Source organism: Anser brachyrhynchus, assembly GCF_964034855.1.
Source record: "Anser brachyrhynchus genome assembly, chromosome: 5".
NCBI lineage: Eukaryota > Metazoa > Chordata > Aves > Anseriformes > Anatidae > Anser > Anser brachyrhynchus.
Window position 1 is genome coordinate 40,643,187 of NC_137699.1, and position 15,858 is coordinate 40,659,044.

The following is a 15,858-nucleotide window of genomic DNA, read 5'->3' on the forward strand; positions in this document are numbered from 1 at the left end:
ATCAAATAACCCAGCAGAAGTAATGAGGTCTCAAATGATCAATGACTATTATGTTTTGTATTTTCCCAGGACCATCTAGGTCTAAGAAAAGCTAACAGCCCTTTAAACTGTACCTTTAATAAATGTTGAGTTTCAAAAGTGGAAACCAGGACACTGCTACCCTTTCTGTTTCAGGCAAGCTAACCAATGAATGAGAAAGTAACAGGCACTTGACTGGGTGCCTATCAAAAAAGCCAACTGTAAGCCAGAACATTTATTGTTAAAATAATGAGCCCATGAAAATCTAAGTTTATATGAAAAAAGTTGTTTACAGACCCAAAATAACAGCATCTATCTAAAATGGTGGATGCAACTCTAAATTAAGATAGTGCAGATGGACATAATTTCCATTCTTAATATGAGACAACGCCATGTGTCTTTAATACAAACGCAACATATACATTCAGCTAGACTGTTGTTAGACTGTTTATTCTGACATTTCATATTCAAACCTAAGTTGTTATCAAAGAAGTGAGTGATTACAAATGCAGTGAAAATGGCAACAATGCAAACATTGGTCAACAAACATGATCAACCCCTTAGGACCTCTAAGAACCTTTTAGGTCCTTATTTGTAGGACCTAAAAAGAATGAAAAGCTTTCTCTGTTAATGGTTTCAGGTAATCCTCTATCCAAACATTTTCCCCAGTAAACATCAGATTATTTTTATGTTAGCTGTAAAGATGTCACTCCTCAATAAACAGATACACTCCTGGTGGTTTTGCCTCTGCTGTCGAAGATCTGTCAATACATGCAGCATCTCATAAGTGAAACCAGAGAAATTCAGATGCAAGGTTCCTAACAAATACTGCTAAACAAAGGCTGGTCACCACAGAAGTGGATTTGCAGAGCTGCAGTCTCTGTGCAATTGGCAGTGACTGGAAGGTTTCAGCACAAGTCTGCAAAAGCCCTGAAGTGGATATTCCTAACTCCATTTAATAGACAGCTATGTCACCTCTAATGCTATGCTAGCCTGACCCTTCCTTTAGTGAGTCTCACTTAAATTTTATGTTTTGTGGCTCCTGTTTTCTTGTAAGACAAGAAAAGAGTTCAAGGGATGGATCCTTCTTTGAAGATTTTAATTCCCTGTGGAGAAAATTTATTTCCATCTAAAGAACTCTTCAAAGTTTGGGAGCTGGGGGAAGGGAGCTTTTGTAGAGGTTTTTTATTTTTTCCTGTGTTTTTTGTTTAAGAAACTTTTAATGTTTTGTGAAGACAAAGGAAACCTCATATTCTTTGAAAAGGACAGAATTCTATTAGTGGAAATATTTTATCTGCAATTGTCCTTATAACAGAGAGAAAATCAGAGGGATGGTTAAAGAAATCCTGGCCACCATTTCCAATGAAGCAGTTTGTCACGAAATCACTAGATTGTTACTATAATGCTGCAGTAACATAATACTGGTCAATCTTCAGTAAGAGAGATTGCAGCAAATTAAACTTTTGCATATATGTTAATAAACATGATAAGTACTTATTAGGTCAATCCCACAAATCTACTCTTCATATAACCTGAACAAGGTCAAAAAATTAAGGCATTAGACATATCTGTCTGAACTGGGCTTGGACATCTTAGCTCACCATAGTTGCTACTATTGAAAATGTCACTACAGAAGAGCATAAGCACTATTCTCAGATGTAAATATTTTCAGGTGCAGGCCATTAGTAACATTTCTTTTTCTGACATGTTCCCTTATTTCATGAATTTGTTTTGTGATAAACTTAATGTAAAGTCACATATGGCAGTAGGCAACTCTGAGTGCTGGAGAGAGGTGCATAAATCCCTTATATAGTCAGTATAAACAGAATTGGATCTCTCTAAAAATCAGTATAAAAATGCTGAAGGGGATTTTATTTGGGGCTAGCCAATATGCAATAAACATGGGGCATGAAAAAATTTCTTTTACCCTTCTCCCAGTTCACACACCTGAATCTGGACACTTCATATATTGTTTTTATTTGCTTGGTATCTAAATATGAAGCCCTTTCTTGGTGCTCTATTCTGCATATTTTTGTGATCACCCAAGGAGAGGTTCAAGAATTGAATTCAAAATAATTCAATTTAGGTTCAAGATTTCCACTAACTTAAAGATTTCGCAGTCGTCTCTCTTGCTTCCCCCAAAGTGTCATAATCAGCAAACTTCAGAAATGGGATAATTTGCATAGGTGGGAATAACAGATTCAAGGATTCAGAGAAGTTTGTTAGGATTAGTTGATTACTTTTGTTTATTGTTAGCCAAAGTTTAAGATTATATTGTATCTGATATTCTCCTCCTTTTTCCCTTGTGCTTACTACTGATGACTGTTTTAATGTGACATTCTGTTTCTAACTGACAAATACTGCAGATAACGGCAAACGTGACAACTTCCTCTCTTTGCAACTTTAGTGAAACATCTCTACATCTCTCCTTACTTTAGCAATTCAAACTACCTATTTCTATATCTGTGTACTTATGTAAGGTAGTTTAGCTAAATCTCGCTACAAGAAACAATATTGGTCTAGTTCATTTTCACTGCTGGCCTCTCCTATGTTTTACCAGTACAACTTGTGGACACAAGAAGTCTGATCCCTGTTGCACCTCTGCTGCTTCCATATGTGGCATCTATGCCACTATATATGATCACAATTCCATTTTGATCAATATATGGACAAAATACTGGTTGCTGTTGCGTTTACAAAGTTGTTATGGAAAGCCTGTCAGCTATTCAAAACTGGCATTGACTAATTAGAGTTACCTTGATTAAAGGCTAGCTCCCAAAGAGCTCCTGTGGATAACAGGCTTAACTTTAAGCATGTGATCAGTCCCATTACATTCACTAGCTTTAACAGGACTGAACATAAAATTAAGCATGTATTTAAATGCCTCTCTGGATCACAGCCCAAGTCCCTTAGAAGAGCTCTGGCTCAGAACGGTGTAACCTTCTAAAGGTTCAGGTGACTAAGAACCATAAATCCTTTTCCACATTCTGTCAAATTGAAAAGTTGTGTAATTTTACTCACACAGGTCTTGGAAACGTTGCCTACCACAGCTAACTGGGAATGCCAGTTCATCAGAGGTTGGAAACAAGTACTCCACTGAACTCAGGCTCAGACTGAGCTCATTCAGAAAACAAGATAAAACAACCATTCAGAAAACAAGATAAAATAACCAAGATACTGAATTGCACTGATGTGGCCATCCCGCTGGCAGTACCGAGGCAGAGTTTGCCCAAGTATCTCTGCACAGCTGTGTATCACAGTTTTTTAAACATATCCTAATAGCAAAATTTGGTATTGTGAGTGTGAGTAATGTTAGGACTTTGCAAATTGTGCTCGTTATGTAAGACTAAATGTTTGCCAAATTCTGGCAATTGCATAAAGGGTGGAATATAAAGAGGATCTAATGTCTGGAAAATAGGTGATTAAAAAAGGTCACATAAAATTGACAATTTTAAAAACATATACTCTTACCCTTCTCTCTGGAAAATAGTCCTAAAAGAGTCCCCCAGGCTCTTGTAACTGGTCGGATCAGTTTTCCCTCTTTGAATTTGGAACCTAAAAAAAAAAAAATACAATTTACATCACAGCATGAGGAGTTAGGGATTTTAAGTTACTTTTAACTTTCCAATTATTATATAAAAGAAGTTTTAAAGGTTACTTAATGTATCTGATTCATTATTATATACTGTTCCTGATATACTTATTAACACTGTTTTCATAGAAGCTGTTAAACTAAGGAAAAATAGAGCTTTAGTAGTAACTTTTTTTTTGTAGTTTATGGAACTCACAGTATAACTATCACCTTTGACATTTACACCTCTTTCTAGTTGTTTGAAAAATAAGCTGTTAACCCTGTGCCTGATCCAAAGCCCATTGAAATTAATGGGAGTCTTTGAATCAGACCCTGTTTTTGAAAATCTGAAACGGAATACTGTCATGTATTTCACTATGAAATTAATCCACTGTGCAGTTTTGTTCTTTTTATATCTGATGCAACTACAATAAAAATCAACCAGGGACATGACCAGAAATTACAGCATCATTCATTTTTTGTAATTTATTAATAAGATGAACAATAAAACAAAGCAATGAATTCTTTTAATTCTTTTAATTAAAACCTTGTTTTCTCTATTCATATTCTGACAGTGATAAAGATTTCAACAGAAAGGCCTTGAAAGGAAAATCAAGATTATGATTTAAGACTGTAAACATCTTATTATTTACAATTTCTGTATTTGTTAAACAGTAAGTTTAACAAACTATATTATTTTATTCAATACCCCAGTCAGATTATCCTACTTCTTGTATAGCATGGAGAAATTTTGAAAGCCTTTTTTTTGAAAAAAAAAAAAAAAAGAACACTGATATTAGCAAATCCAATCTACGAGAAGTCTTTATCAGTCAATCAATGTTGGCTTTTTCACTAAGTACAATACAAATTCTACACAGCAAAAAAATAGTTTCAAAGAATAACTGACATAATCAAGAAACTCATACACCACAGGTACAGGGCAAAACAAATATATGCATATATGGCTTCTTAAAATCTGAATTTTCAGCAAGTACTAACCACTGCTCTTCTAGGAAGCATCTATTGTTACTTTGATTATTACACTGAATCTCATTAATATGCAAAGGTATAACGGTATTTTTAACTCAGTGTTAAACAGCAGTGTTTTCTTTTTCATGAGAATTTAGTAGAAACAAATCAAGATTTCTACTGGAACAAAAGGCATTTATCATAATAATCATCAGTATTTCCTAAACTGTGTTCTGTGCTAAAACATCTAATGTTTTATTCACTTTGAGGAAAAAAAAAATCCAGTGATGTAATACAATTCTTTAGGCACTTATGAAGGCAAGCCCACACCTTTTTTGAAAACAGTTAGAAGGAAACACTGAGCCCCTCCATAGTCCTAATAAAAGTAGTTCAGGCACATCTGGGATCTCTATCTGGGGTAACCTCTTTTATTAGCGGGAAAACTTGCTGCCAAGTTGGCAGAGAAGAGAATGCTATTCAATAGGCTTACACTCAAATAAGAGCTGATGCATAACATTTTGTCTGAAAAGAACCCCAGGGAAAGCTAATAGTTGAAAATGCCTCAATGCCATTGCACAAGTCCAACAGAAATACCAGCTACAGAAACTTTTACATTGAGGTAATCAAGCAATCAACATTATAATATAAAGTAGATTCTAATCAAATATTGATATATATAAAACCTGATTATTTATACCTCTCAGTTCAAAAACAAAAATAGTCTTTATGTTTTTTAAAGAAGAACAACAACAAAAAAATCTTTCAAAAACTCACCAGCAAATTACTTTTTCTCAAGTATTTCAAAAGTAAAGCTTTCTTAACCCAAACTCTTTTTTCTCAAGTTTCAAGATTTGGCCCACTTGTAAACTCAGAACAAAGCTTTACTGTTTCAAAACATCCTCAGAATAACGTGCCTTCCCTCTCTCTCACCTTACAAATCCTCAAGCTTATCCTACTAGCACATGTGCAAGGTTCCCAGCTAATCCACGCATGCACAACTGTTGGTAGAACTGAGGCATTAATCACAGTCTCACTGTGCATCTCAACAACACGATGAAGGTATGTTACTTAATTTTGACTTACAATTACAGTCTGTCAACTTCTCAACTGAATTTAAATAATTAACTAAAGTACATCTTTGATAGCAATAATGAAAATCATAGCAAAAGACAATAGACAATAAAACAATAAACAATTTAATTGTTTCAGATGAAAAGACACGAGGACTACTTCTTGCTAAAAAAAGTTAAAGTTGCATTTTTTTTTTTAAATTTTAAAGTAGATAAGATTCTAGTATTAAATGAGTCCATTTGTAACACTGAGTCACACAAGTAACATATTCCTTCCTTTAGGGTTTTTGGATCCATTCCTTCCCTAGTAAATCTTTTTTATAGCTTTAACAGTGATCCTAAAATACATGCCAATTATGTGTTTCAACCTAGATCTGCGAATTGGGTTCTTTGATTCAGAATTGCTTGCCTCAATAAAATCATGTGTAACTTTTTAATGAACTAGCTAATTGATCACCAGCACTTGTTATAAGAAGCTCAAGGAAGAGCTGAAAAAATGTTTGGTTTTCTGGAGGCAGCAGCAGCCTGTATTGGTAATCGTAATAATCCAAAAGAGTGAAAGCATTCACTTCAGTAAACAACCTGGTCTGTTTTTAATGATTGTTTAGAGGAATGAACACAACTGGGGGATACGTAATGGCTTTCTCTGCTTCCAATCCATTTCCTTCTAAAAGCATTATAAAACCCCTGAATTTCATGCATTTTTGGGAGCTGGATGCCTGCCTTGCAAGGTATTAGCTTTGCTAGAACAAAAAAAGATAAACTCACCTATAAATATAATCAGAGCGTTAACTTCTGACCTAATTTATTATTTTGATGTCTGAAAAGCATCATGTGCAGTCAGCAATCAGAGACATGTTGAATGGGCAGGGAGGCAGATCGGCCACTGTATGCTCCAACACTGTAAACATTTACTGAGAGCTTGATTGCCCTAAAAATTATCATTAGGTAACTTTCTTTCTTTCTAATTTTTCTGCTTCTTGGCTGTCTGGCGTGGCCAAAATTCTGTGATGTGTGTTCCCACCTTGGGCCTGCTGGCAGAACCATTGGGCCATGTGTTGGTGCCCTGGTAATCTCCTCCTGCTTGGAGCCTGCTGCCTTCCCTTTCTCACTGCTCCCACCTCCAGCTCCTGATGCCACTGGGGACCTCGCAATCTCCCTTTGGGTCCATAGCAACATCCCGTGAGACTTGGCCTTTTATGCCTTCTTTGACTGAACACCACCTTGTAGTAGCTTTGTTTGATAGCAAAATGTCCTGATATTATTTTAAAAAAGAACATCAATGTCTTTCCCTGTTCAAACCAAAAGAGACATGGCTGGGATCTCAAAAAGTGGAAATCATGTAAAATAATTTGAGGTCTTGGGCTCTGTTCAAAATGCAATGTCTGCATTGAAAACTATGATCTAAACCCAAGAAAATATTCTAACTCATCCACATTATTCAGCATTACGACTACCACTTGTGAAATGAATAAACCCAAATTATTTTGTACATCACAAGAGAGAGCATTTTATGGCTATTACAGTGCTTGATCAATAACTCTCAACATGCTGAGCCTGAAATCCCACAATGCAGATGCTTGACTCCTTTCATCAGTACTCTGAGCAACTTACCCTTTAACAAGTGATACTTCATATTTTGAAACAACAACTCTGCTATACTCTGCTGTACACTTTGTGTACTCTGCTGTACACAAAGGTACATATCTATTTACAATGCCTAACTTAAAGTTCTTTGGGGTTTTATAATGGCCAGTATTTTATGCTGAGTTTTACAAAATCCTCATTATACAGGAAGATTTCCTGCAAAAACACCCTGTTGCAGAAATCCTTTAAAGTCTTTTCTAACACTATTTCTATAGGAGTACATGGAGGTGTGTGTGCTTTCTGATATATATATATATGTTTATATAATATATATTTTTTCTCTCCCTCTCTCATTTGCTAATTTTTTTGTTCATGCTTGCTGAAGATCTCATCAAAAGTGTCCTGTGGATTTTGCCACTACAGTATATACCAATGTAGTGTTTACACTCTGTTCATTGCAATGTTACCTAGCAGTCCTCCCCCTTTTATTTAATGCTCTGGGTTGAATAAAGATGTCAAATTCATGCTGAAATTCTTTTAGTTACCCTAAAATCTAAAAGGAAGAAACCACTATTTTCATATCTATGTTCAAGTAGGTAGTGAGCAGCTAAATCACAGCTATGTAGAACAACCACAATGTGATGTGCAGCAGGCTCACCAAATTCTGTGATGTGGACCAGACTCACCACTGGGATTACAAAGCCCATACCCTCATTCATAAATTCCAGAATTTCTCGGTGCATTTGTACAGTACTGCTGACTAGTTCCTCAACCACAAAGCTCAGAGGGAAAGAAAAACATTGACTCAGAGAACCAGACTTTACACCATGTCACAGTGCTTCCGATAAGTGGCAGTCTTAGATGTTTTTTCCTTCTCCTCACATCTTGTTAGGATTTTATCATATGTTCTACTCTATTTTGAATAAAGCTCCTAACATTCCCCCCATGATTGGGACCAAAGCAAATAATCTCTGTTACTGAGCTGTTCATACGATATAAAGAAGAGAGGAGAGTTATGTGGCATAACAACAAAACAAATTAAATTATCTGTGCAATGTTAAACTTAAAACAACTTTTAAACAAATATACAGACTTCTGAAAGCTGAAAACATTTATAGTCTTCCTAAACTTCCAATAATTCCCATGATTCCAGACACACCTCTGTAGTTAGTCCTACTAGCATAACTTGATCAAGAATGTACAGCCTGAAGCTTTATATCAATATACATCATCTAACAGTTCATGTCTATAATAAAAAATAACTGCTTTATAATTTAAAAAGATTTCAATTTGCTAACTTAAACATTTATTCAGGTGCTACTAGTGGTTAAGGCTATCTACTGATGCTCAGATTTCATGCAAAACTTTGCACTGCAAAGCAGACCTTGATAATATATTTTATTTTTTTGGCTCAAGTTCTTTGAGTTGCTTATGTTTCTTACAGGATAATAACTAAATTGAGAGTATAATTCTGTCACTTATTTTAACAGTAAATCATATGAGTTGTTGAAGAACTGAACGTAAAATTTCAAAACAAAAAATTTAATTATTTAAAGACAAAGATATAAATTATGTAGTATAAGGGTCATATTTTAAGTATTATAGTATTGCTATGATGATTATTTAACTGCAAAAACATAATAATATTATAAAGTTGTAACATAGAGAACAGGCAAAGAACAGAACTTATTCCTGTCATTGTGTTTAGCAGATATAGATTTGCTTCCATCTAACTACAGAATTTATCATCTGCTTTCATACAGTTCGTGTTTATTTTACAAGTAATAAATCAGAATCATTGCTAGAGAAGTATTACAAAATTGATTTCAAAATTCATCTAAATGGAAATTTTATTCACTTTGTTGGAATTCATGATGTTATTTATTTTGTTTACCACTATGACTTTTGAAGGAACTTTTTTTTGTTTTTGGCAGAAAAAAGAAAATAATAGTAACAATGAAAATAATTGTAAAGGTACCCTGAAAACTCAAAATTCTTTGCAGAGATGACTTTTATGTGAGTCTGAATGTCTACTATCAGGTATGAAGTTCATATAAAAAATTACCAAACACAAATTGATGAATTTTCACATTTACTGAATTATTTAGCAAATATTGCAACTCATAAATTCATCCATTCCACACCTGACCTGTGTCTTATTGCAATCCCGATCTATTCTTCTATCCTCTTCATATGTGATTGGTTAACAAGCAATTTTCACTTTGTCTGTTATAAAAAATTCTCAGCAACTGCTGTGAAATCCAGGTAGGGCAAAAAGAGGAAACATTGCCAGTGTATGAGTAAGACAGTAACTCCTACCTACATCTGAAAGAATACATTCACAGTAAAAGTTAGAGCTAGATAAACAAAGGGTATACCAATTTAGAGCACAACTTAGATGGAACAGATTGCCTATTCTGATCAAAATTTGAATCCAGTAATATCGTCATCAGTTGCCACCTCCCTTTAAGTTAACTAAAAGCAATTTATCAAAGCTCTCATAAAGCAATTGGTCCAAATTCTCATCGGTTTACAACCTTGGATCTCCTCCATTCTGTTTGATTAGGAACCTATTCTGGTAAAACTACTTGTGTTGAAGACAGCATCCATGAAACAAAAAGAAGTCCCCCCAGCTTCCTGACAAAGCACCAGAAGAAAGATGTGATTATTCGCTGACTTGATAGTGAAGAGATATGGATTATAGTTTCTATTCCTCAGATTATTCCTGTGTTTTACAACTGCAAACTGCTGCCAATAGAGAAGCATCATCTCCATCACTCTATTTTGCTTTCAGCATGAATGATAAGAACTTCCCATGTGTGGGCTCACTTCCAGCATGTACAATTTTGAAAATATTTTCCCTGAATGAACTACATCACTGAATAGAGAAACAGCAAAGGCCTAAACACAGCAAAATGATTTAGGTGGTTCACTGATATTATCAGCCAGTTCTCTGAATATGAGACTTACTCCTAGAACAGACAAAAGTATACTGATCAGAAAATAGAATCATCTTTCCTGTATTTCCTATTATTTTTAAGGATGACTTTCCTCCATCTTATACTTTAGTGTTCTAGCTAAGAAGCACATAGTTCCACCAAAAATATCAGTGGGAAAAATAAAGTGGCACTACATATATTCCTGGAGTGTAATAATGTGTAATAATGCATTTTAGAAATAAAAGCTGTATTTTGTCAGTTACTAATGAAGAACTATTAACTTTTCCATTATCCACAGGGGACAAAACATAAAGCAGCTACAATGGCAGAAAAATAAATAAATAAAAAAAATCCTTTACGTATAGCTTTAGACAAGAGCATTTAGCAAAAACAAACTTGGCAAGAAGCACGTACGGCAGTTACAGAACCTATGTAACTGTTTCATGAAAATCTCCTCTGGTAAATTTTCTTAAAGAACAGTAAAAATAACTAGTTATAGCAGTCAAATACAAATAATTTAATGTCTTCCTGAGAAACAAACACGGCAGAAACTAAGTTCAAACCATAAATACTTTTAATAATCTAATTCCATCGATGCATGCGTGTATGTGGAGGAAAGTTCAAAACAACAACAAAAAGTAATTTGCTGAAAACTACCATTCCCTTATTCCACAGGAATGAAAGATTAAATGAAGGACAATCTTAAAAGCTGGTCAGAGAAATATCATGCAAACTGATAGCTATGATTGTGCAAACCATATGCTATTTCTAGTTATGTTGTGCAAATTTGCTTTTATTTGATGGATTAAAATATTGAGAGCACTGTCAGTGCTCCGTGCTGACCAGGGAACAGAAAACCCTTGTATTGTTCACCTAAGCTTGGCACTGGAAGTGCAAACATGATATGTGCCTTGGCACTGGAGGATGAAGCCTTCAGAACCAGTTTATTTCTGAATGCAGTATATTATATATTCAAAGAAAACTTTGCTATCTTATTCTTACATTCTATTCTGACATCCTGGCATGTTTCTTAGTGAGGTGAACCTATAGAAAGGGACTCAGAGCAGGTGTCCTCTCTGCCTATGGCACATGCATACCAAGCTTTAACTTCCAGCTTCCAAGCTCTGTGTTTCTGGGTGCCAGATACAACTGTGGGCTTTCAGCTTCTACAAGGTCCCTACAAGTACCAGCCTTTCTTCACAGTTATGGACCTGGAAACAGCACACACTGTTATTATCCTTTAGAAGTTACTCTTATGTTCTGTCTGAAAAGCCTATCTGGAATTTCTGCTGGAGCAGGGACAGCTCTCCAGTGCTGAGGATATACAAATGAATGTATAATTTTGTCCTCAAAACTATTTTGGCTGCCTGGATACGACTTCTATGACAACAGTGATGACCTTAGACAGATACCTATATCTGAAGGATTACACAATATCTTAGATGTGATCTTATGATCTTACGAAAGTAAGATTGGCTAGGAAGTGACAACTGTAAAAGGAGTAGGTAAATTTAAACACTGCCTGTGCTTTTTGTCTACATTATCTTGTGTATAAAATGCTTAGCTATTAGTGAATCTGCAGAAACTAGAAACAGCAAAAACAGTATTTTGTTTTTAAGAGTGATGGTTTATTTCTGAAAACTCTTGTAATCTCTATTTCCTAAATAAAAACAACCATCCCAAAATCTATGGATGTTTTTGCCCCTTATCTAAACAGGACGAACATTGAAAATGACAGCATGAGGAATAATTTTTCATTGTCAGAGATGATGAAGTTATTTTTTAAGATTTTACATATGGGTAGTTACTGATGGCCTAATACATCAACAGAAGTCTGGCTTTCATTAGTTTTGGATAGTCTTGTATGTTTTTCTTCAAAACTGCTTATAGAAAAACAACAGACAAAGTGATGAGGAATACAAATTAATGACTAGAAGAGATTTCACAAGAAGTCAGATATTAGATTATATTACATAAAGGCTCCAGCATCCAGTCCCAATTCAGGGAAAAATGAGAATGTGGTTTGGCTGATTTCTGTTTATAACATGTGTCTGATTAAAAAATGTCCAGTTCCTTATCTTAGTTGAAACGCTATTACAAAAATGTATATCCTCTCTTGACCTCTCTCTGTTGGATTAGTCAAATCCAATAGAGCCATTCTCATGCCTTGTGCCATTACCATCAATGAATCCATTATTGGGCCTGTGCAAATTAGAGCCTTCAAAAAATTTAAATGTGAATATGAAAAATTCATCTATCGGTTAAATTTGTTATTATATCAATGATACCAAATAAGATGAACGATTTTGCTGCTTATAAAAAGTAAGGTTATTCTCTATTACTTCAAAAAGATACAAAGGCAAATCTTCATGCAGTTTTGTAAAATAAAATATATCTGATAAGCCATAGGAAGGCTTCAAATGAATAATTACTATTGGTTATTACTAACCAATAACTTAAATACAAATAGTAATCATTATTCAAAATGCTTCCAGTTTAAATATTGAAATAGGAAAATTTATATCCCACAGGAAAAAGACACTTTTTTCTTCAACAATTCCTATAGACAGGGCCAAGAATTTCTACTTTTTTTTTTTTTTTTAACAAAGCTTTGATTTCAGTTTCCCCTCTGGTAATCACAAGAACTTTTCTTTCTGAGTAGGCAGGAAAATTGTTGCGGTTTTCAGATGAGAAGATTTGAGGGGAGGTCTTTTTGAAGAGTTGTTCAATTCATTTCAGGGCTCATTAGCATTTTAAGATCTTTGATGAGAGGAATCCCAACACAGCTTAGTGTATTCTGACTTTTCTTTTTTTGGTATTAAAAAGATTTAGCACCAAAAAATTTGCAAAACACAACAAAATATACATTACACTTTTTCCCTATGGTCAAAGTAGTAAAGATAACCGAAAATATCTTTTTTCCCAAAGGAAAGAAATGGTCAACTAAAGAAATCCAAACTCATTTTCAGTGGAAAATAGCCAAAATCAAATTGTGAGTTGCTGAAAGAAGTGTTAGTTTTGAGTGTCCACCCAACCTCCCATGCCTGCGCTGGAAAACATTTAAAATTTGATTAAGATATTGTGGCCGAGATATTTAAAATACTGGGAAGGGTATAACCTGCCTTACTCCACTGAAAAGTACAGCTAAATACTCTGCATTTGAATACTTTAACTTATATGACTTTTGTTATCACAAGACAGACTATTAAAAAGGCTGATGGCAAATATAAGTAACATGGGCAATACCCATGGTCAATACCTTCCAAGCATATGTTGATTCCATGTTAAAATTACCTTTTTTCTATTAATTTGCATAGCTAAGAGACAGAAAACCTACACTCTTAAAAAAGCACTACATTTTGAAATAAAACCAGTAAAATAAGGAAATTCTGAGTTAAAGACTGAAACTCAATTCTTACCCACCCAGCTGTGCTCCAATATTGCAGCTTATATGGAATTCATTATCAGGCAGTGCTTAGCGACCTCAGCAATTCTTAACATACAGTAGGGCATAACAAGGCAAGTTAAGGATGAAATTTCCTCTGAAGAGCTATGACTCGCTCTGCTGAGGTGACTTTAAAACTAGTAAAATATCAGAACACTCTTGCTTTCTGTAATACAGTTTATCTGAAATGGTACACTTCCCCCTTTGTAAAAAGAAAAATAAAAACATGATCCCATAACTTTAAGGAAAGTTTGCTGTGTGTTGACATGGTAGCTCTCCAGCATCTTTTATAGTCAACAGATATGTATCCACACTTCCAGCAAGTTTTTCTAACAAATTAAAATATATCCCAGGAAGGGAAGAGAAAACTTTGATGCTTGAGGATACACCCTATTTACTCACAGTTTGAAGATAAAGAGGGGAGTTCTCCCAAATGCAGTGTAGTAAATGCTACTTCATAGGAGCAGCAACAGCAGTTCCTACAGACTTCAGTACTTTATTTTTATTTTTCGAGTAACACTTCTACTTTTAGTAGGTAACAACAGAAATAATGTTAAGCAAAACTCAGAAGAATCTTGAATACAGGTTGTATGCTGTGGTCAGAAGACTCATTTTGAATGTCCAAAACTGTGAGTCACCGTTGCTGCAAAGCTGTCAGGATATTTATTTATTTATTTATTTATTTTTCTGCAGACCTAACAAGCCCCTCCCAATGAGATTATTTTTCTTATTTGTAAATACATTTTGAAAACTACCAAAATTTGACTTCAACTATTTTATGGCCTGGTTATAAACACCAGAAAATAAGAATTAGTGCTGTAATGGAAACACTAACAGGCTCTTGACAACGGCAGCACAAAGCTGAACCTTTACATCACAACACACTCTCCCCGCTGAAAAAACTCACTGGTTATCCAGGATAGTGTGGAAAAAAAGAGCAGCGTTATTTTAGGAAAGACAGTTGCTTGAAAATGGGCCTAAAGTGGTGAAAGTTAAAAAGGAGGGTTTCTTTATTCCCCCCAAACCTACCTAACTACTCCATAAAGTAATGCACAAATCATTCATTATAACGAGTCATAACAATGATTTGTGATCTTCCAAGTTTTCATTTTATGCCCCTCTGTTTTTCCTTAAAGACAGGAGGATAGACAAAGACTGGAAACTTTGGGTCATATGGATCACGGCACCACTGCTATGTCTGGAATTTTCTTATAAATATCCTATTGCTCTGAGGTTCATAGGCCTGACTGAAACAGCAGGGACGATCTCATTTGTACTTTTATAGTTGTAGAGGGATTTGCAAGAGTTAACGCAATTTTCCATAATATTTCTTACTGACCTCAGGAATAAAGGGAGAATTCCCTTTTTAATCAGTATCTGAAACATTGTTAAGTCTAAAGAAAAACAGGACTTCTTTCAGATTTAACAAGACTTTTCCAAGTGCTGATAATTTTAAAGGTACAAAGCAGGGCAACTTTTGAAAGAAAGAGAGGATTGCAGAAAAGCATTTGTGGGAAGCAGGCAGTGCAGTAGTCTGGAGGATAAACTTCTCAACAGATTTTACCGCTTGCTTGCAGTCTTGTGCCTTTTATGTATTGTTCAAAAAAAAAGTTAAATGATTTCATGAAAATCTTCAAATCAAAGAAGTATGTGAAGGTTCTCTTATAATGATCTCAGAAAACAAAATGTTTTGTTAACCATCAGTTGGAAACTAGCAAAATTCCTCCTCTCACTTTGTACATTCACAGAAGTGAATTTTGCTTATGTTCTCCAGGCAGTCAGGCAGGCAGGAAGGCAGGCTACACTAACATGGCTGATCTGTCTCAGCTACTGAGCCCTAGGACTGAAAAACAGACATGACGGAAGGCAGTTCTGATGCTGTCATGCAGTATTTCCAAGGGACTACTGCTTTGTTTCCTTGTTACATTTGGTACATCTTCCATACTCGCACTTAGTCAAGTCTGTAGTACTACATGGCCTTAGAGATAAAGCAAATTGATTTATTGAATTATTGAATGCCTACTGATAAATAAAATTGGCTTGTTGAAATATGACTGAAAACTCAGTGCTTCATAACTAAAAGTTAATTACTATGTATATAATTATATTCAACATGTAGGGTTATGCCTTTGTTGGTTCATAAATTGCTATTTGCTGTTTAAGGCCAAACTGAGTAAGAGTGCAATAAATAAAAACCTAACCGTACAACATATTGGTCATGCCACTTTCCTCCTTTTTCTTAACACACATGCTAGCTAA

At 34.9% G+C, this 15,858-nt stretch overlaps 1 protein-coding gene across 10 annotated transcripts in view; it reads right to left on the reverse strand.

Moving 5' to 3' along the window:
• Positions 1-15,858, reverse strand: part of SLC25A21 (solute carrier family 25 member 21) — a 254,983-nt gene that overhangs the window by 64,258 nt on the left and 174,867 nt on the right. For all 10 annotated transcript variants that reach the window (XM_080592971.1, XM_080592975.1, XM_080592972.1 and 7 more), the window contains one exon: positions 3,490-3,573. In XM_080592971.1, the coding sequence (XP_080449097.1) occupies positions 3,490-3,573 (84 nt within the window). The remainder of the gene's footprint in view (positions 1-3,489; positions 3,574-15,858) is intronic.